At 37.0% G+C, this 23666-nt stretch overlaps 1 protein-coding gene across 1 annotated transcript in view; it reads right to left on the reverse strand.

Moving 5' to 3' along the window:
• The window catches only part of MCTP1 (multiple C2 and transmembrane domain containing 1), a 153380-nt gene that overhangs the window by 30324 nt on the left and 99390 nt on the right, over positions 1–23666 (reverse strand). The window contains exons 15-16 of the mRNA XM_005423417.2: positions 20448–20567; positions 5476–5529 (exon numbers count right to left, since the gene is read on the reverse strand). Of these exons, the coding sequence (XP_005423474.1) occupies positions 5476–5529; positions 20448–20567 (174 nt within the window). The remainder of the gene's footprint in view (positions 1–5475; positions 5530–20447; positions 20568–23666) is intronic.

Here is a 23666-nt window from a genome sequence, read left to right on the forward strand (position 1 = left end):
CGGGAGCAGGGCTCGGCTTTGCCTGTCCTGCCGCCTCCTGACGCGAGGAAGGTGAAGTCCTTCCCTGGGTTCTGGCACCTCGATCCAGAGAATACTAGCTGTCGGGGATCTAGATGAGCAGAGCGGGGAGGGGGCAGGAGGAAAGCTGACATCACTTTTCGCTTTGTCCTTCGAACCACGCACTCGACTGCAGAGCGCCACCTTGGAGGGGAGGGATGTCCCCAACATTTTTGGCCCTCTCTTTATTTTCGAGATATAGCAATTTTGCTGTTATTTTTTCCCTGTTGCTGTTACGCTTGTTAGTAAACTGCTGGTTTTTTTCACTTATCTCTACTTTCCTTCGTTCCTTAGTGGTGGAAAGGGACTGGTGAAACCTATAAAGGAAACAGCTCATTCCAGAGTATTCTTTAAATTGTCTCAAACCAAGACAGAGACCCATGGTCCCCCTGTGACTATCACACACATACACCCCTCCTCAAATGCTGAACTTCAGATATTAGTCTTAGATTCTGATCTCATTAATTCTTATTTTACTTCACTGTTTTTGATAGTATTTCAAGACTGCACCAGGACAAAGAAACCTGATCTCATTAAAACGAAACCTCTCAGAAGGCTGTCCAAGTACCTGTTTTCAAAGATGTGTACGTTAATGATGAAGACTATATGATGTCCCACTACAGGGCAGGATGAAAACTGCTTTTTTGTGAAACTTGCTATGCAAAGGCTCCACAGGATCTAAGGTATATCCAAGCAAAAGTAACTTCATGGCTGTGACTTGAGGGTGATCCAATGATCAAAACCAGGTGATAGTCCAGAGCACAGGCTGAAGCAGTCTACACTATCAATCCATACATTATGTACAACTGTTATTAAAACTACAGACCTCTTATCAACATCTCTACATGAATAACTAAACTGAGCTGAAACCAAACTGTACTGAGAAGTATGACTTTTGCAGCCATGTACTGTAGATTGCCCTGTTGTAGAGATTTTTTTGTAAGTAGACACAATTTTATAAGCTAAGCTTTGAGAGGATAACAGATTCATACATAGCTACAGTTTTCACAGGAAGCTGCTGTTGGCTTTTTATTTACAAGTTAGTATTTAGATGCTATGTTCATGTAGAACATATATAATGGTAAATCAAGCTAGAGGTGGACCAATAGATTTACCTGTTCTGGAATTTTAATTCCAGTCTCTCTTTCTCTGTATCATTCCCCCACCATTTATTTTATAGAAAATAACTCCCACTGTAATAGATTACAATCTTCTCTTTTATAGAATATAAAAATGTAGGTTACATCAAAACTATCTTTCTTCCTCCTCATGATCTTCTCCCAGTAAAAATGCAGGGCACGCTTCTGAGACAGGATACTGTCTTGTCTTGAGAACAAAGTTGATAGCTCTCAGCAGCAATGATTAGAAGCTTTAAAACACATTTTATTTTGACTCAACTATAATTCAATACAAAAGCTTTTAGTTATCTTGAAGTGCAATTTCATTGACTGAGAATTGCAAAGAATTTTTCGAAGAATGAAAGGATAAAGAGTAACCAAAATCGCACATGTTTTGAATATTTTTTCATAATAAAATGTTAAGATGAAGGTAAAACAAAATTGTTCATAACATGCATCTTCTTCTCTTTATGCCTGCAGTGGCAGCAGTTTTCAATGGCCTAATTCTGTGATGTGCTGAGGGTTTCCAGCAAAAGGCTGACCTGAACAGTCTTTGAGATTATCTGAAATCTTACCTGGAGTTTGTTAAAAGAATAAAGCTATGTGAAGAGCTTTATATGTAAACTTCTTAAAAACTAAATCTTAGATACACAGACAAATTCTAGATACATAGATAATCCATATTGACTACTACATTATTATAACTGCATAAAAATCCTTTTGATAGCTTATTGATAACTTGACTTCATGTGATTTAACTGACCCATATTTGCTAAGGTATTGTATAAGCCAGTGTTTGGAAAGGAGCCAAAAGAAAAAAAAAGGAAAGAGAAATCAGATTAAACTATTAATCCGTGGTTGCCATAGGTTTAGCATACATTACAGAACATATAGAATGCAAAATCCAAAGCTATTTCTTGGAACAACTAGTATTAAATGCCTGAGCCAAACAAACGACATCTTTTAAAATTCCTAAATACATACCAAGACATGAAGAAAAATCAGGAAAAAAGTGTTCCATTGCTAAGCACCACTTTGTAGTCAATACAGGTAGCATACCTGCTGCTTTCGTTTATTATTCGTATTGCAAGTGAACATGAAAGTTAATATTCTCCAGTAAAAAAACACATTACATGGCCTTAAATTAACAGTCCTGTCTTGACTGCAGCAGAGGGTGAAAAAAGTTACTAAAATCCAGAACATTAGAATGAGACATGGTAGTGCAAATCTATCTTGTCAGACTGCTCTCAGTATTACACACCATTATTAATAAAATGCATTACATTAACTAATTTCTTATATTTTGGCATTCATCATCCTCAGTTTACTACTTCTATAACTGCAATTTGGGGATGTTGAGCCATGTCTGTCCATGACATAACCTACATCAGGGCATGCCCACACTGAAGTCGTCACGTAGCAAGACGCTGATACCCAAATCAGCTATAAAGAAAGGCACTTTTCATAATCGCCCAACAATCTGATAAGTGAAAACATATGGATAGGTTTAGTTAAAGCCTGCAAGGAGCCTTTACTAAATGGAAAACAGGTGCTCCAGTTCCATGCCATGTAATACCCTATTGATCATAAAGTCCAAAGGTTACAGGACTAATAGCTTCCTCGTGGTAATCAGGGAGCAAAGACACTGGCCGTGGTCAAACAACTGGGACATATTTTACATATTTGCAACATATGCTTCAGTTTTAATGAAAATAAGAGTTTGGCACATTTATGAATCTTGTAACTTTCTTCACATAAGGAGACCCATTTTCCTAGGTTTTCTATTATACCACATGAAAAAAACCCAGAGAAATAATAAAAGCCAAAGGCCACTACCAGCTGGTGTTACAAAACATGCATTTGTTTTCTCACAAAAATTCCTTTAGCATACAGCTTTAAGAAAACACATACAAACTAAACACAAAACTGCACACCTCCATTTAGTCAAAAGATGTAAGCGGAACAGCAGGAGTTAAGAGAGTATGTCTAGTGCACCAGAAAGGCAAAACAGCTTCTAACAACAAAAAAATTAATCCTAACCATGTGCTTACTATTTACAATTTAACCTAGTGCAAAATAACGCCCACTGCAAACATCCTGAATAAATAGAGTAGTCTATACATGCTTGTTCTAAAAAGTGTAGGGCTTTTTTTCCCCAATTCAAACAGCATATTTAATCTTGAGAGCTCAAAACATTTGCAATAATGAAGACAGCTTTGAATTTATGAAAATCAACCTTAACACCTTCTGTATAAAAAACAGGTCTTAAATATTCAATAGAAGGGTTCAGTGAATGCACACGGTAATGTCAGTACTCACTTTAATTCAACCTTGGTAACTAGATCTAAAAAAATGTTTGAACTCTGGTGTCAGTTTGAGAAAGCTGAATATTAGATAATAACATTGAAACCTAGAGTGATATTTCTAATTAGGGGTATTTGCTCAGAGTATCACCAGAGAACTGGGAGGAGGGGGGGGCTGACCTCTGCCTTCATCTTCTCTTTTAAAGGAGTTTGTTTAGCAATTTCCAAAACCCACTAAGCAGTAACTACACAGGCTGGTTTAATCTACAAGCAGTCAAGTACTATTCTTTGTGAACCAATCACAGTGGTTAAAACATCCAGGAAGACACACACTACTGGTATGACACATTTGCACCAGTTCTAATAATAAAGCAGAAACAAACAGGAGAAAATGCCTCAAATGGATGGTGAATCAGTGTCTATCAGGAAACAAATGATGACTCAAAGTTAGCATATTGAGATAAAATTCAAGCCCTCCATAACTACATGATGGACTTTTACAGTCAATCATATATTTTATTGCTAGAAATGGATGCTCACATAATTTAGCATCAAAAACCATCTCATATGTGTTTTGTGAAAGAAGATTTTGTTAGTACAGTGTTATGAGATTATGCAGCTAACAATTTAGGTTATGTATAATTTCAAGAATTTCTTGTGTAAATTTTAAAGTGTTTGACCTGGCAATGGAATAAGGAAATACTCTTCTTTTTTATCATCTCTCACATCTTAGGTGTTAGCTAACAGAAAAATAATCATTGAGGGAATTAACTAATTACAGTGAATTTTCTGACATTTCAAATGCTGCTGCCAGCATATGAATTCTTACAGGGGTGTATAAATGTACATCTCAGCCAGAAAAAAAGGTTAAGAGCATAAATTAAGATGCACTGTTTCTCTCATCTCAGAAAATAAAAAAAGCTATATTACAACAGAAGTGGGGGAACATCTGTGAAGGTCAAAATAATCTGAATTTTAATACAGAGTTGTTGTAAAACTATGTATATTCTTCCTTTTTATTTTCTTCCACAAATATCACCCTTCTGATAGGAAAGTACCAGCAAGTATTGGGCTGTCTTCACTCATCTCACCAGAAAGCCATCCTGCCAGTGCTAGCCATTGCTTCAGTGGTGCAAGGTCATTCTGATTTATTTTCTTTGTTTTTTCCCTCTCTCTGGGGGACAACCAATCCAAGAAGCCCCATGGCTTGGCTCAATGATATGTGGAAATGAGTTATTTACTGTGGTTGCAATCCTCAACCTAGCTGGCAGCATCTAAACTGAATCACATCCACTCAAACAGATGAATGATCTGCTGTGGTTTCCCAGCTTGCAGGGCCACAATGCAAACTTCAAATGGATATCTATGAGAACTATGATTATTTGAATGTCATATGAAGTCCAAAACATTCTTCTATCCAGCAATTATTTGAAAATTTTAGATGTCAATATCCCATCCTTAACCGGCATAGAGTTGCTATTTCCACACCATTTTTCCCCTGAAATGCAGCCCTATTTTGTAGTACTCAAGACAGAAGGAATTTTTGTCCTTCAAAACCTGTTGTTGTCTTCACAAGAGCTATCAAGTTCCAGACTGGCAGAGATACTCTTGTTCCTGGCAGAAAAAAATATTTGATCTGGACCAAGAAAAGAAAAAAAAATAAAAAGGAAAGGAAGAGAAAAAAGCAAAAAGAAGAAGAAGAAAGAAGAAAGAAGAAAGGAGAAGAAAAAGAAGAAGAAGAAGATGATGATAAAAAAAGGAGAAGAAAAAGAAGGAGAAGAAAAAAAAAGAAAAACAGAAAAATAAAAAGAAAGCAGGATTTATAGTCCTCTAACCTTTCCTGCAACATGCTATACCTATTATTATAGGATGATAAACAACTCTGTCCAATTTTCTGGACTAAAACACATCAACTCCTTTTTTAACTGTCGGTAAAAACAGCGTCATGTCTAAATTCTCCCATCCCCAGATACCCAAGTGCTAGGAAAGATAATTACCTTGTCATCTCTGTCATCCTCTTCTTCCTCGTCCTCCAGCATGTCCTCCACTACCTGCAGACAGAAACAGTAGTAGTTGTCATCATTTAAAAAGAAAGAGTTTTGTTCTGTCAATTCTAAGCCTTTTGTAGATGAAAACTTTATTAACATTTGAAATAAATGCACAGAGGGAAAATGTACAACTAGGAAAAAACACTTGATCTAGTGATTCAAATTTAGGAAAGTGTTATAACTTTAATTGACCTACATTGGGGAATTATATACTGAAAACCCTTCCTTTGCAAACGCTTGCTTGACAATTTAAGTATTTAAAAGGTAGTAAAAATTCAGTATATGCCAGCTCTAACTAAAGGAATCCTTTGTCAGCTCCACTGGTGCCCATGCAGCACACACATGCTCACTTAAAATTTATGGTTACCTACATAAAAGGTCAACACTTTTAATAGAATTTACAGTATTCACCAAGAGATTCTTGAAGAATACAAAGCCAGGAATAAATTCAGAGTAGCTTATCTCCTTATCATGTTCAACAGTGATATACACCATATGCTCTATCAACATTAGCCCTGTGTTTCTTTAATAATAATTTTGTACAATCTGTGCATCTAGATTTATGCACATTAATTGCAAGCTGCACCTGCCACAGCTCTGCATCTACGTATTTTTCCATATATAGTTTTTCAGTCCAACACCATGAAATATAAAAATACATTAAATTCTTTCTCTGAATATTAATAATTATTAATCATGCCATCAGCATTAAATAAACCTCTAAGTTTAGTTTACAGAGAGATCAAATGATATTCCACAGATGGACCATGGCAGACTCAGACTTAAATATCTCTCTCTTTCAACACTGTGATCAATGACACTAACAGGAAGAGTCTCTGTTGATAGAAAGCAAGCTGTACCTCCTTATAACCAGAAAATAGTGTGCTTCTTTATATGTTTATGTATACATATTTATAAGTACCTATTAGGATATAAGAAAATCCATAATGAAGGTCAGCAAAGATCCAACCAGCCCAGTGTCCTATTATGGGTGCAAATATTTTATACTATGTATTATAAAGTATGCATAAAGAGGAAAAGTGGAGGTAAAACTCACTGATATGAAACAGTTTTTGTGATTGAAGACAACACACTAAAATTAAAGTTCATAGCCACCCCCTCAGACACTGCTGCAAGGGGGTTCCCACATCCACGTACAAGTACTTAAGGGATTTTATTCAAGAACTAAATTCAGGTAAAAGAATAACTGAAAAATAAAAGCACGTGAATCTTTCTACTTTCCCAAAGTTAGCTCTACCATCAAGAAGATCCCAATTAGCCATGTTACATGGGCCCATGCAATGAGTAAACAACATATGGTTTGATGTAACATGCCCATCTAGTAGAGCACTGTGCATACATGAAAGTCACCCACACAGTTCAAAACATTTGCAGTTTCAGCTATTCCTCCTTGTTTGAACCCTGTCACAGAACTCTGTAACAACAGTAATTTGGAGGGGAACCTCAAGTTCTGCCTACTGGCTGCTCTGTCCTGGAGGTGTGAATGAGATAAAACTAGAAATGCAAAGAAACCATAAAGAGCAAGCATGTCCTAAGGCATGAGAAGGAAGCATGACTTGAGAAATGAAGGAATTACTCTTGAATTCTTCTATGCCCAGAATAACAATTTTAGCAGGAGGAGCCTGACTGCAGCCTGGCATCAGCCTGTTGGCCTTTTAGGCCAACTCTGATGTCTCAAAGAAGGGGAATCAAAGACAGTTTTGATCTGAGGGAAATGTTGAGAGCATGTTGCTGAAACAGATGTAGCTCCTGCTTAGTTCAATATACCTTTTACATCTCATTTAGAGGTGTCTGAGTGATCCAGTCTTCACTGACGACTGACCACTTGGAAACAAAGGCATTTTCTGTTTCCCATGCATCTGCATCATCTTCTTGTTCCTCTCCTGATTGCTCATTGCTATATTCCCTGGGCTGTTCAAAGTCTTTGGGGAGCTGAGCTGTAAACTGCATCACTGGAGTAACTGAGTTCTTCAAAAACACACATCCTCAAACCTTTAATGCAGTTGGTTCCAGTGACCCAGTTTACTGAGCAGCTTTACCAGCTCTACAAAGAAAATGGTAAACTGAAAAAAAAGAGGAGGAAAACAAGCTGTTGAGGGCTGCAGCAAGATGGAAACTCTCTTAGATCAGTTTTTCTGCAAAAAAACCCCACATGCAAAACACCCACTTAACTATACCATCAGTTGACTAAAGCCCTAGATATAAATCAGATCTGTTGACTCACATGCTGCCTAATGCCCTGAGCTCACTAAGTCAGTAAGTCTCTTACTTTTCAACATTCCCTAGACACTTAAACATCTCTTTTATGTACATCCAGAAATTCATTATCTTGGGAAGGTTGAATAGCAGGATGCCTATCTCACATTAGCATTCAAGTTGGCATTGTGACAATTAGTTGAACTGGAAATCTCTAAAATTGTTGTAAAATTGTTGTAAAAGGGCACCTCACAGAAATAACTTGCATGACAATAATTCTAAATTATCCAGAAAATAACACTTCGGAATCAGGTGCAGGGTTTTTTTTTCCCACATCTAAAGATCTCAGACTACTTTACAAGCTTCTATAGAGAGGCAAAATGTTAACTTGTTCAAAGGGCATAAAAAGTCCTTTGAAATTACTTGAAGTATTAGACTTAGCCCTGACTTCCATCTCTTCCATTCCATTTTTTGCTCTATTTGGTCCTTCTATGCTGTATTTATAGTTTAGCTATGCTGTCAATTACCTTTAGATTTGGAGTACTCAATTGTTTGGGAAGAAAAACAGAATTCAATATTTGTAGCAAAATAAAATGTAATGAAAATGTGCCAATACCCAAGATGCATAAATAATTCTTTGAAGTATATGAAACACAGCCCATGCTTTCACTTGCCTTGAAACTCAAAAGAAAGGGTTAAAAGAAAAAACCCCAATGCACACAACCATGAAGGCAATATGAATATGATAATACAATTCATTAAAGCACCAAAGTAAGTGCTGGCCACAAATTAAAACAAGGAAAGCAGATTCTTCATAGTCATAAGACATATGAATCACTGGCACACTGAAACCTTAGAAAAGCTGTATACTGAAGTAAAGTCTAATCCAGAACAAAGCAAGGCAGTTCAAGAGAAGTACAGTAGATCTGAACACAGGTTTCAGTTTAACATTGTATTAAGAATACATTAGAAAAAAAAAAAACCACAATGGATTTTTTTATCCTTTGATTCTACCTCGTTTCTTTTCAAATAAAGTGCACGTGACACTTTGTTTGGAAGGAATACAGTAGTTATTTGGATCCTTATGTCAAGCATTATACATTGAGGAGCTATAAGGGAGGAAGGGACATGATGGAGAAGGAGGGAGAGGAGAGAGAAGGTGGGCAATTAAACACATAAAGATAAAATGCAATGTTACATTTATTTTAATAAAAATTCTGTAGCAAAAATCTTATGTTGTCCTTAGAACATTCACTCTAAATGATGCCTTTTGATAACTTGTTTGAAATCAAGTAGAATTAATCAAACAATGGAAGGGCACTAGGGAAATCTAATCTAATTAGATTAGAAGGATCTAATGCAAGCAGCTAAAAGTGACATGACCTTCTGTAACATCACTTGTCACAGACTTATATGCTGCATACTGGTAGAAGGTCTTGAAAGAAATTTCTTGGTCCTGTCCCTTGAATGTAGTGCAAATACACATGACATTTTAAAAAAAGCACACATAGATAGCCTCAAATACAACACGTAAAGCTACTTCACAGCCAAAGGTAAGGAGATGATGTTTAAATGTTGCAAAGTCCCTTCCTCTCCAATATATGCCTATTAAAAGCTTATAAATCAGAAGCAGCATGTAATCTAATTCCTATGTACTGCCATTATTCCCGATCCATTCCCGACATGTTCAAGAAATGCAGGCCAAAAATACTATACAACTCATAATCCATATAAGATTAGAGAACCATTGCTCTGTCACAGCAGATGCTATAAACCAGGTCACCAGAAGGAAGCACAACCATCCCATTTGCACACCAAAGAAAACCTCAGCATCTGTGGGCTACAATGCAGTCTTCTGAGTAAACTGACATTAAATACAAATTGCATTTATTGTAAAGATCTACTGACTAACAAAGAGGATAGAATTGCTCAGAAAATAATTCACTTTGACTTCTAACCTCAACACCTGCAAAGCAGAGTTAGATTCTAGTTATTTACAGGCTTGTTAAGTCAAAGCCCTACAGCTGTAGAGGACTTAGAAATACCTCCTGAATCTAAAGAATCAGTGGCAAAGTGATACACTGAAACTTAACACCACCTCTAATGAAAGGTCCTTCTCTCTTAGCATCAGCCTGCCATTTCTCACTGTGTGCAAAGCATCAATAATTGTCTCTGTTCTATGTTTTTCAGCTGATCCAAAAGAAAAACCTGCACAGAAGATACTCTGATGTCTTTACATGTTAATAATACCAGGTATTTGCTCTGCACTGAGATGTAATATAAAGAAAAGGGGAAAAAAGGGGAACCAATTCTGCAGATAGCTGTGATGACTGTTACTTCAATGCCCCTCATTAGAACTTCTCTAAATCTGCTTAGATCTTACTTGACATAGTCCTTCAAAGCTAGGTAGTTTCCAATAAAAACAACACCAAATATCTACGTATGATTTCCAAATATCTGCAGACATTGGTATATTCATACATAAGTATTAAAATTATAAAATAAATCAAAAGTGAGGGTGAAGTTTGGTTCCAAACTGCATCTAAATGCATTTTAGATGGGCAATAAAAGTAGTCAGAATTATCCTGTTCAGAACTGTTTGGATTTCATATTGTCCTGACATGAAATGTACTTAAGTTCGTGAACCATGCAACTCAGTGTACAGCTGTAAATGTAATATAAAATTATGCAATTTGTATGGATTAAGAAGGATGCGGAAAACCACTTGGGCTTTTTCAGATAATTTCCTGGTACTTAATTTGAAGGAAAGATATCCATTGTTCACAAGCCCACTACAGCAGCAGTTACGTGCTCATCTTCACAACATGACGTCTGCTTCTTTTATGGAATTGTCAAGGAGAAATTTTATGGAAGATAAATCTTCATAAAAATGTCCAACTTTTATACCACATTTTAAGGAAAATAAAAATCAAATTACCAGATTCTGATTTAGGAGTGCAGTGTATCTGGGTCCAACTAGATTTATAGGTTTTGAACTTAGAATAACTGAACTACTAGATGTGATAATTAGTGTGATAAGCTTCTCAGTAACATTGAATATATTGCAGAAGACAGAAGAACAAAAGCATTAGTACTTTTCTACTAAATTACTTTCTAGTTTTTACATAGGCACTCAAATTATTTCTTCTAACAGAATGCATTTTGTTAGCTTATTCTGGAAAGGGCTCATAATGTTATTTAGTCTGATTCTTAATAGGAAATGAGACTACTATGGCTATCAGAGGCCTTTTGATGCATGCTGCTGATTACACTGAGTTCTGTAATGTCAACAACAGAATTTTGATTTACAGTATAATACATTTCTTGGGAACATGTTTCAGTTGTAAATACAGTTGATTATACAAGAACATGTAATCTTTTTGCTGTTGCCAGCTTGATACACCCTCAATATTCAATTGCCAATGCAGTTAAGAGTAAGTAATTTTTAACATTACTATGGCACAAGTACTATAATATTTCTTTCATTTTCTTTCAATATTTGGTTCTCATTTATTTTAGCTTTCTTTTGTATTTACACAATGCACTGTGAACTGAATATTAGGTGTTTATATGAAGTATGTCTCCATCTAAAGGCTTCAATATGTACTGTACACTTGAAATGTCAGGTCTCTCAGAATGCCGTTATTTTTACTTCAGCAGAATAAAAACAACTGCATTCTTTCCTTGGCTAAGTATCAGTGAAAGATTACTATGCAGGACTATTAAAAATAACATCTTCACAAAATATTGTGAACTAGAATTCTTAGGCAAAACCTTATGATAAACTATCTTATAAAGAACACAATGTCTAATTATAGGTTATTATATTATTTCTTTTCAAATATATTTTTTCCAGATTCTAATAGAACCAGGTATGCTTCTGTCATAAAATGGGTGTGCTCCATTACACTCAGATTTGAAGCTGACTAGCTTTTTGGTACAAAAAATTTATATTTCATATTGTAGGTGAAAATGTATGCAATACACATATTGTAATTTCAGTTAGCTATTTTTGCCCTGGTATTTATATATTTCTATAAATACTGTAAAATCCAAAAATTCTTAAAGTCTTGGCTCAATGAAAATGTGCTTGAGTGATAGAAAGCCAAACAAAAATTAATAAAGTCTCACATTGCTATGGGAATTTTTTCTAGAAACTAAACTGATATTAGGTTATATGGTACTGATTATTTATAATAGCCACTACAATCTGTCTAGGAATCTTGTTGCCATTTAAACCTTCAGGCAAATGCAAAAAAAAAATTCATTATAACAGTCTCATACAAAAAATGCTTCCTCTGTGCTGTGAACTTCAATTTTATTTTAGATGCCAGCAATACTGAAAGACTGTGGAAATAAAAAGTGGCAAAATTTAAATTAAAAAACCAGCTGGTTTCTGACAGGAAAAGAAGATCCAATTTTAAAAGAATGCTGGAGATATTTAGAGCAGGGTTTTCGTTTTGGCCTTTTTTCTTCAGATTGCCAAAACAAGCCAAGGCTTTCCAATTCTGTAGTGCATTTGGGTTTTGCAGCTGTTGCTGGGGTAAGAACAGGCATGTAAAGGTTTACCAAGGAGTTTACTACATACTCTGCTACTGTGAGCAAACCTCTGGCACAGGAATTATGATTGCAGCATGGACAGCCTCTTTTATCTGTAGCCCAGACAGCCACTTGGAGCAACATATTTTTCTGTTACGCTGCAGAAGAGAAATGCCTACTGCCCGATGTAGATCTTTACATAGTGTATTGTGGGACTGTTGAATTGAATTGATGCACAATGCATTCAAAATATTTATAATACCAACATTTAGTTAAATAACCTTTATGTAAGATTTATGTTGATTTGTTCAAGTCTCATTTAATGGCAAATTATGGAGAGGATGTTTCATAAAGATACTTCTCCACTTAAATGCAGCAGGCCACCAAACATTATGATGCGATCTAGAGCAAATTTGTCCAGCTTCAGTGATTATGTGCAGTCATAAAAATTAGACTTGATCAACAAAATTTAAATGCATGGTTAAGCTGACATTTTCATGTTTCTGTTCTGATCTATTAGAAGAAAACCTACCCTGTCCCATTGTGGAGCACTAAATTATATATTTATTTCTTGACTGTATGGATCACATAGAAAAAAATCTAAACACCTGTGTGGAGACAACAATGATTGTTAGTGGACTACATAATATTCAGGCACATTTTGCCCGTAGTCCTTGTTTTTTGACAGCATGCACCCTGCCCACACATAGAGATTACAACTCATCTGCAAAAGCCCTTCTAACTTATTTTATTGATAATGAATGAAGGCAAAGTTTATGATTAGTTAGGAGCTAGAAAATACAAGGTAAAACCAGTTCTGCATAACATTGAAAATAATTTTATAAAAACAATCATGCTTTCCTTACTTTTAGAGTCATAAATCTGGCTAGCTTCACACACATACTGTTCTGTGGCTAACTCTGTGTGCTCCCAGCAGCCCTCATGCTGGGGGAGTTTGTGGCTACTGCCATTGCTATGATACCAGAGGCAAAACTTCTCAGGAAAGTACAGTCAGAAGGCAAGCAAGATGTACTTGCTCACCTGACAATGTCCTTTTGTATCTTGTTCAAATGACATGCTCCAGACACTGTCTAGCCAGAATACAGGGGCAATGACATTTATTTTTTCTAATAATTCACAAGAATTATTTTCCAATAATTCAGCAAGAATTCAGTCTGCAGTTAGAAATCTCTGCAGATTCCCTGGCAGAACAGAATTTCTGGACTTGAAGCTCAAAACCCCAAAGCACCACACTGGCAAGGGATCTGAAGCACTTGGTGTTTGTCCTTCATTCATCGCCACATGAAAGCCTTTGAATATAAGGACCGTAAGGTCACAGTCTTTAACATCATGAAGTGAAGAAACAAGAAAAAATCAAGTTCCTGCTTTGTGAACTTACTTGGTAACTCAATTTTCAATTTCTAGGAAAACAGCTGGTTAAAGTCAGGCACTTTCCTGTTAGAGTTAATTTATGCATTGAATGTACTGCAAAGTGGGACTCTTAGCCCCAAACAGAAGCAGCAACAAATCTACTTGACAGTGCTCTGACAGACGCTGTTGCCTGGCTCCTAGAACAAAGTGATAGGATTCTAATCAGAAAAAATCTCCTATGGGGAAGTGAGCTGGGCTTCCATGACCTACTCAAGCTCATTGTGCTGATCACCTTTTCTTGAGTGAAGAAAAATAATTCACTGAGATGGATATATTCATAAGCATAATTCTTCCCATTTTCACTTTTGTTTTTTTTTAACTTGGCAATTTCCAGAACACACATGACGATTTGAGTCGTCATATTGGAGGACTACAGAAAAGTACCCAGAGAAAACTGCTTAAAATCTTAAAATAAAAGGCTGTCTTTAATAAAAATATTTTTCTTCTGTTGTCAAAATTTAATCCTAAGCATGGCTAGTTCTAACTTCTAATAGAAACATATACATATAAATCATCAAAGTCTATGTAGGGGAAAACCTACAATGAAATTAGAAGATCCCTTGTTCTCACTTTATATAATTCTCACAAGATAGTTTTTTATATATTTACATATACACTCTACTATGCAAATTCATAAAAAATTGTGTATGGCGCATTAACTCCCAGCTGTTTAGCATAATTTGCTATGCAATGACACGTGCATCTCATAAATTCAAGAGAAAATTGGCTACTTAATATTTCCTTAAAGGCTCTAAGTATTAACTGTCAATGCAAGATGTGAAGTGATCACTTTTCCATGGGTATATATATGGCAGAAGAACATTCACAGGTACCTTCAGGAATGTGCATTATTCTTCTATTAAATGTCAAATTACTTTGAAAAAATCCCTAACAAATAATAGACCAAAAGGAGAGAAAGATTAGTATCTTCAGTTGAGACAATATCAGAGTGGCAGATGTTGGCAGGGCCATCCTACCCTCCCTAATCAAGCAGACATCATCAAGCCTAACTTCCCTACTCAAACAAGGTCACCTCCGAGGATGTTGCCCAAGACCATGTCCTGAAAGGTCTTGAATATCTCCACAGATGAACACTTCACAACCTGTCATGGCAATCTGGCCCTGGTTGTCACCACAGTCACAATGAAAGTGCTTTCTAGTAGTCAGATGAATGTTCATGTTTTTTGGTTTGTGGGCATTGATACTGCCCAGTGATGGAGCACCACTGAGAAGAGGCTGTGTCTCTCTCCCACTCCCTTCAGCCATTTATACACATCATCAAGAACCTTCCTCCATGCAGAACAGTTCCAGCTTGCTCAGCTTCTCCTTATATGCTACATGCTTTGATCCCCTCATCATCTTCCCTTTGCTGGAATGAAAAGTAACTCCCACTCTTCACCTTCCCAGCCTGTGCTGATAAAAAGCCAGAATACGTACACTGCATAATGGACATGACAGCAATTTCAGCACGTCTCTCTGATTGTATGAATGTAGCTGCACGTGGACCTCTGAACTCCTGCTGGTTCCTATATTGTGCATACTTTTGTACCTAATGTGCATGCTAAACTTCCCTCTGACAAGCTGGGTTCTGAGAGAGGGTGTGAGAGACTTTTCCAGAGCCATTTCCTTGTTTGTGTGCCTATAACTGGCCTGGGGGGCACATCTGTCTTGTTGGATTGGTTTTGAGAGCTTCCTTGGCCCATTCACCCTGCGCCCTTTTCTTGCCAACTCAGACCACCAATTTCACAACAGGACAAGGGGCAGTAGCTTCAAACTGACAGAAGGCAGGCTTAGATTAGATATTGGGAAGAAATTCTTCATTGTGAGGGTAGGGAGGAACTGGAACAGGTTGCCCAAAGAAGCTATGGGTGCCCTATCCCTGGCAGAGTTCCAAGGCCAGGTTTGACAGGGCTTTGAGCAACCTGGTCTGGTGGAAGGTGTTGCTCCAAATCAAACTATTCTGTGATTCCTCACTTGATGAATCACTTTTATGGGTCACCATCACCTCCCTCCCCCATTTATTTTTAGTTCAATGCTTTCCTTGTCAGGTTGGACAGCTTCTGGGAAAGATTTTGCCCCATGTGGTGAAGTGAATATCTTCCTAGTAGTCTTCAGTCCTCAAAAAGTATCCCCCAGTTGTAAAAACCAAGTCCCTGCTGTCAATAAGAGCTGTGCAACTGGTTGTTGTCCTCCCAGATGTGTACAGTCCTCCACAGGCAGGATGGAGGAGAAAATTACCTGTGCTCCCTGTCTGCAACCTATTTGGTCATGGCAGAGCAAGAACTTACAGTGTCACCAGAGGAGATCCACTGTGCCTGTTACAGCAGTTAAGCATTATAGAAAAAGATTGTCACAGTTTGTCCTGATTGTGGTACCCAGGCTTATGTACACAGGGTAAAACTAAGATTCATAGCTATGCAAACTGTGTTTAATCTCCATATGACACACTACAACCATATAATCCACTGTTTCATTCCAGGGAAGGGACAAGAACAGCTGGATCATGGAAACATTTTAAATCAGTTTGAGAGATTATCTGACCATTCCTTAAGTTAGGCAGCTCCAGCAGGCAGTCAGAACACACAGAACATAGCCTGAAGTAGAAATGCACAAGTAACAAAAAAAACCCCAAAAGACCCAACAAACTAAAACTCACAAAATTTTTTCCCCACTAACTCCATGCAGTTATAAATGACTCTGACTTTTGCTTAGAAATAGAAGATCACGGACACCAGACAGAAGCGCTGCTGTTTGCTCCAGGTTGCAAAGGTGAGGGGCATTTTGGTATATTTGAAATCATCAAGGTATTAAACAACTTCTTAAAAATACTGAAAATAAGCTTTTAAACCCACCATACTTTCTGTTAGTTTGCAGTCAGTCACCATGCCATGCTCTATTATGTACAGGGGCAGCACCTCTCCCCACTACACAAATCCAGCACAGGTGACAAGGAGCAGCAGGGAGTGGTGACAGAAACACAGCATTTGATACCTACCCCACAGACGATGTAAAAAAGATGATGGAAAAAAGGCAGGAGAAGAAAAAAAAATCCGAGCCTTGTAAGATTCACTCAGTTCTAATCTTGTGTGTTTAGGTGATCATGGTTTAATAGAACAACAGCGGTGCTAAAAATAAATTATTTTGTGAGATCAGATACTCAGGAGTACAATTATAAGGAAGTGTAAGTGTCTTTGGAGAAAGCAGCAGGGTGTATTTCAGGCAAAAATGTTACTGCAAAATTCAGAAGAAGGCCTTAAGAATGCCATCTTAGTAATTTTTTTCTTGCTTAATACCGGCAGATTTTTACACCTGCCACATGATTCAATGACAGAAATTCATTTGTTTTAGTTCAGTTCAGAACTATCTATTAAGTTCACATCTATCTACAGTCACACCAATGTTTAATGTGAGAGTCCCTATTTCATGAGAGCATATCTTTCAGAAATACAACTAATCTTGATCAAAATGTACAAAAGGTAGGGAATCCAATGCTTCTTTTGGAAATTTGCATCAGCGTTAGACTAAAACCACAATGATTATCAATTCTACAAGGTGTCCTATAAGGAGTACTATATCCATGGAGATATAGTACACTGCTTCACCTCTGTTGGGCATTCCAATTGACTTATCTCCTACTAGGAAATACACTTGGGCCTTCCCCTTGTCCCAACCATATTGCACCTTGAATTCAAGAAAGGACTCACATATATAACTTGTTAGGAGTCGTAATAAATGGCAAAATAACCGTACCTGCATTCAAACAAGAAGCACAGGTTCATGTTATAATAGAAGTACCCAGATCCTTGCTTGGCAGGTGAATTTCTCCATGAGGAAGTTTCAAACTACTTCCAAAAAAACCTGATGCCCAAAAGGAAAAAGCAAATGGTATCTTATCTAGAGAGATGGTCAAACAAGGATGAGTTAAGGCTGGTCTGTCTGCCATATCCAGACATAAACTCAGTGTCACTAATTATTGACCAGCAGAAGTGTGGTCCCTAGCACCTGGACTGATGAGACAATTGACAATTGATTTGTCAAAGAGATATTACAATGGAAATCAACTCTTCTGAGCTGCTTTGCATGGTCCCAAATTTAAGCATGTTCCATAGACATTAAACAAGTATAGACCATATACAATTTTTAACTATGCTTGTCTAATGTTAATCAGATAACAAATACATTTGTCTTTGTGTCTTATCATTAGCCTTAGGATTTCAAAGCAACTTCTGAAGTTAGATGATATATCTAAGATAAATAGTCAATGATTTCACAGAGACACACAAGGAATCTCTGACAACTTGGAGAAAGAAGCCAGATCATGTGAATGCTGAAACATTCTCTAGCCACCAGGAAACATTGCTTCATTAATTTAGATAAAATTTACACACTGCACAGGGAAATGTAGGTATTTAAATTACTCCTAATGATACTGAAGACTCATGAGTTAATTAGAAAGGCTTGCAATAAATCTGCAAATTACTTCACTCAAGGTAGATGCTCAACGTGATCATAACCAAACTTAAATCATTAAAAAAACAAGGCCATTAATGGCACAGATACCAAATATTTGGGATCAACATGGTTGCTTGATATGGGCTGTATTAGCTTGGTATGAAGCACTCTCACCAAGAGGAAAATTTTAGGAGCAGCATTTGGTATTCTTAACTGAGAGTCCATCACTAGCTTCATTAGTTTGTTAGAAAAGTTACATGATCAGAAAATCTTCCCAGGCAGGTGGTATTTCAGAGAGAAATTAAAAGAATTTGTATGCTCACAAAAAAAATTTCTCCTTTCACCAGGGATTTCAGGTACTCATGAAATCTTCAGGTTTGACAAGCTTTAAGCATTTCAGCCATCAGGAGACAATGGGCTGTGTTTTAAATATTGCACTTTTAAATCTTGATCTTAGGCCTTTTCCATAAATGTAATCACATTTGGGATTACGGAATACCTTTATCATTCCCACCCTTATTTTTATATGATCCTTGGAAGCATAACAGTCTTAGTGATGTAGACAGGTAGCAACAGTGTTGGGATCAGGGCTGTTTGGGTTCTAATAACTGCAGTTGCAATACATTAGGGGATCATTCAGGCTGGAATGGATTTCCAAAATCTTGCTCAAAGTGGGGTCAGCCATGAGGTCAGATCAGGTTCCTCAGAGCTTTACACAGTCAGTTCCTGGAAACTTTCTATAGTAATTGCAGTTTCCTAAGCATTCTCTTGTACTGCTTAAAAATTCTTATGGCAAAAAAGGTTTTGTAGTCTGAACCTCTTTTGTTTCAAGTGAGGTTTGTTGCCTCTTCCACCACAGATCACTTGTGCAGTCTAGCTCCATCTACTTGTTAACCTCCTTATAGGGCGTTCCAGTCACTAAAAGCCTTTTATTTGCCAGGATCTTTCAAGTCCACTTCCCTCAGCTTCTCTTCAAGGGCTGGTTGATGAGGGCTTAAGCCCCTGATCATGTTGGTAGCCGTTCACTGAACTTGCTGCAGTCAATCAACGACTTTCTTGAACTGTCATTCCCCAAACGGGACACTATCCTAGATGCATTCTGGCAAGTGCTGAAGAGTGGAGATAACCACTTCCCTCAATACACTACCCATGCTTCTGATCACTTTACTGCCTTCTAAGACCCCTAGGCCCAGTTCAGACAGCTGCTTTCAGACAACCAATTTCCACTCTTTATCACTGCAACAGGTTATTTCTCCCCAAAAGCAGGATTCTTCCTTCTGAATTTCATGGGGCTCCTATCAGTTCATTTAATCAACCCACTTAGATCCCTTTGAGTGGCAGATCCACAGTGTCAAATGGTCCCACACATCTGATGTAACCCAAAAACTTGATGGGAGTGCACTATCATCTCCTGTACATCACTGGAAGAGATGTTAAACAGGACCTTGTACTGTGGTAGTCCACTTGTTACTGACCTCCATTAACCACTGTCCTCAGAGACCAATTATCTAATCTGATTTAGATTTTTCTCATGCCCATTCAGTTATCTATTCAGATCATAAAGTAGTAGCCAACATGCTGCTTTTGGGATACAAGAACTAGTACAAATATCAAATTCATAAGGCTCAGCAGTACGGCATACAAAATCCTTTAACTGCCTGGATGCTGGAAAATTTGTACAGCATAGAATACAACTTAAACTTTTGATATGTACTTCTGAAAATTTAAACGATTTTAATATTGTTAATAAATGCCATTTATTAGTAAATGTTTGCTACATTACATTGCAACTACATATTAATTAAATGATGGCATTAAATGAGGAGAAGAAAATAAGAAAAGGCTAATATTAAGCTCAATGAATATTAATGATGAATTGTGAAATACAGTAAAATATGAAACATTCTGAAACTGTTAACAAACTGGAATAATTTTAATCTTTAAATTCAACATGTTAATAAAAAATGCAACATAAGGACTTAGCCATATAAAATCATTTCAAAGAATTTGCCTTTTCCTCAACAATAAGCCTCTCTGCTCCCACATAAAACAGATTCTCTAGATAATGCATGTTCTATTGTATTTTTACATGACATTTCAACAAAATTGGACTCACTTATATTGGACAGCCAGAATAAAATTAAATTGCAGGTGGGAAAATTGTCCATCGAACATTGTGAAGGGAGACATTTTGAAAAAGATATCATATTTAACCCATTTTAAAAATTTTACCTAGTTAAAAAGAAAAGAACATGTATGCCCTTGAAGTAGAGAAGACTTACTGTATCATGTTGTCTGTTATCTTTTCCTGATACGATCAAGAAGTAGTTCCATGCCAGCAGCAGCAACAAAGCCAGTGGTATCATGTAGAGCTCAAAGTTCCAGACCACAAAAAGAAAAAGCTAGAAGACAGAGCAGGAAAAAAAGTGATTGAAATCAGCATTAAACTCTGTGCAGAGTTAAGACCAATAAATTGAAACAATTCTAAAGAAATCCACCTCTCCTTGTGTTGTTCAACCACTTTGCTGACTCACACTTACCTCCACAATACAACTACTACCCTTCCCAATCCTTCCTACCTTAATTCTTGGAAAAGAAATTGATGTACTGTCATTAAGAGAAATATTAATTGTTCTCTCATAAAATAATGCTTTTGTGAATAATGCAAAAGAGCATAAAAATAAGATTGCATTTTAAGAAAGGTTAGTTGCTTTCATGAATCACAGAAAGGCTTGGGTTGGAAAGGACCTTAAAGGCCACCTAGATCCACACCCTCAACACAGCAGGGATATCTTTCACTAGACCAGACTGCTCAGAGCCTCATCCAACCTAGCCTTGAACACTTCCAGAGATGGGGCATACACAACTTCTCTGGGCAACTTGTTCCAGTGCCACCATCCTCAACAATAAGGAATTTCTTCCTAATATCTAATTTAAACCTCTTCTCTTTCAGTTTAAAGCCATTATCTCTTGTTGTATCACTACATACCCTTGTAAAAAGTCCCTCTCCATTTTTCTTGTCACAGGGATATGATAAATTTAAAGAAGACCTCAACATGTTATTGGATCTGGTTATAGCTTGAAACAACCGTCTAGCAGTGTAAAGGTGGCACAAAAGTTGATTAAATATTAATCTGCTATTTAGAAAAAAAGAACATGGTAATTTTGTACTTATGTCATACAAACAAACAGAAGTAGCAATCAGAAGTCTTTTGCATGGAAAACTAGCAAGAAATCACAGTAAAACCTAAATCATATGATTATTTTAAAGAAAGTATAGTAAAATAGAACTGACTCTGAATTCATCAAAAATGAGTTTAAAAAGAATGCTGAGAAGCCAACTAAGCCCACCACTTTGAAAACTTTGATTTATTGCAGTGTTAGCTCAAAACAGCTCAAGTGCTGTGTGACCAGGGGCTGCCAGAAGCCTGGTTGGGTTACATCTCCTAGAGATGTGTGCCTAAATAACTGGGGCTGGTCTTCAGCATGGGATCAACTTGGTCATCCCACTGCCGGAGAAACCCATCCCACTGCCAGCTCCATACACCACTGTCTAGACATTGTTCCCTACCAATGCTGCTACAAAATTAATGGTTTACAGGAAAGAACTAAAAATAATTGGACTACGGGCCAAACTAAAACCATTTTTACCTCCAATTTTCCCTATCAATGAACCCCCTTTTTATTTAAGCCAGCTGTAGCCACAGCTGGGATTTGTTTTCTTCAACAAACAACAAAACAACAACAACAAAAAATGAAAGCAAATTGTACTACATACTACAGCTGGATAAGCACCCAGAAATCTTGATAAGCCTTTTCATTCAAACAGTAAAGCTTTTGAATATTATTACTTTTAATACCTTCTAAAAGGATTGAGGTGTTGTGCTACAAAACTCACAAACCTAAAGCAAAGACAATACCTAGATAAAGCAAAACAGAGCTCATTTTCCCAAATTAGCCGTCAAGATGTATGTAAAGATCAGTAAGAATAAAATGCAGATTTTAATAGTCTTCAGCTAGATTTTTTGTTTGGAGTCTTCTGCTAGATTTTTGTTAGGAGTTAGAACAAAATGATCTTATCAAATACAAGCACCCACATAGAAAGCAAAAAAATAGTTCTACATCTTAGGTAATCTTTCTCAACATCAGGTAACTTATCTCACCCCCATACTTTCTACCACTTTTTACTATGTATATGCAAGCCTATGAAACTGCAAGACAAACGTGATAATTACTAAAAGAACTGAAAAGCAGTGTTTGTGATACAAAAACGAGGATATTGGCATTTCTAGAAGTTTTTAATTTGAAAGAAAAAAAATTTTTAAGGTTGTTTAGTTTAAAAGAAAATCTGTTAGACATGGTAATGCCTAAGAAGCTGTGTTGGTTTCAGCTAAGGTAGAGTTAATTTCTGCCTAGCAGCTGTTTCAGATTCAGAATGAGAATAGTGCTGATAACACACTGATGTTTTGGGTTTTTTGCTAAGTTGTGTTCATCCAAAGTCAAGGGCCTTTTTTTGAATTGCCTCATGCTCTGCCAGTGGAAGATTATCAAAATAAACTGGGAGGGAGCACAGCTGGCATAGATGACTGGAACAGACCAAAGGGGTATTTCCACAGCATAGAGCATCATGCTCAGGATATAAACCAGGGGGACTTACCCAGAAGGGTGGGTGATGTGGTTTCAGGAAGAGGGGTCTGGCAAGGGTCAGTAGGTGGTGAGAAACTGCATTGCATTGTTTTGTTTGGTTTTTTTTTAATTACCATTTTTATTTCCATTTATTATGGCATTTCACTTTACTTTCAATTATTAAACTGTTCTTATCTCAATGTAGAAACTTTACTTCAATTCTCCACCTCATTCCACCAGGATGTGGGGGAAGAGAGGAGACATTTGAGCAAATGGCTGTGAGCTGTTAGGCAGCTAGGCTTAAAACAACAACAGAAGCAAGCAATACCTCATCTCATTCAAGAACTGCTCTGTGACCTTGCTGTATATAAGAGAGTGGCAAATTAGATGTAACCAACTTACAACAAATTTTGTGTCTCAAAAGAAAAGCAAAATATTCTTGCATGCTTTAACCCCAGAAATACTGAGTCAATGGATGCGCACTGAGGGGTGCTCTGGAAGCCAGCAAAAAGCACAAAGTATCAAAAAAGTAAATATTAGAGATTACCTGTTGAGAAAAGGCAACACATACAGTCTTTATCTGGGCCCCAGCTGAACTTTGGTTAAAAAGTGGTTAAGAAATGAAGTACTATTTAAACACTCCCTGGCCCCAGAGGAAAAAAGCCAACAATCCACACACAGTCTCAGGAGACATGGACCTGACTAGAGTCTGAGGAAGATGGTCATCATGTACTCTGTACTCCAGAATATTGATGAATTCCAATTCAAACACTTCTCCCTTGAAGTTTCTAAAGGCCAAATGACCTTCAAGGGCATTATCTCCTTACAGTACAGTCATTAAAACATATTAAGATATTACCTTTTTTACAAATTGT

This window comes from Geospiza fortis, unplaced genomic scaffold, assembly GCF_000277835.1.
Source record: "Geospiza fortis unplaced genomic scaffold, GeoFor_1.0 scaffold279, whole genome shotgun sequence".
NCBI classification, from domain to species: domain Eukaryota; kingdom Metazoa; phylum Chordata; class Aves; order Passeriformes; family Thraupidae; genus Geospiza; species Geospiza fortis.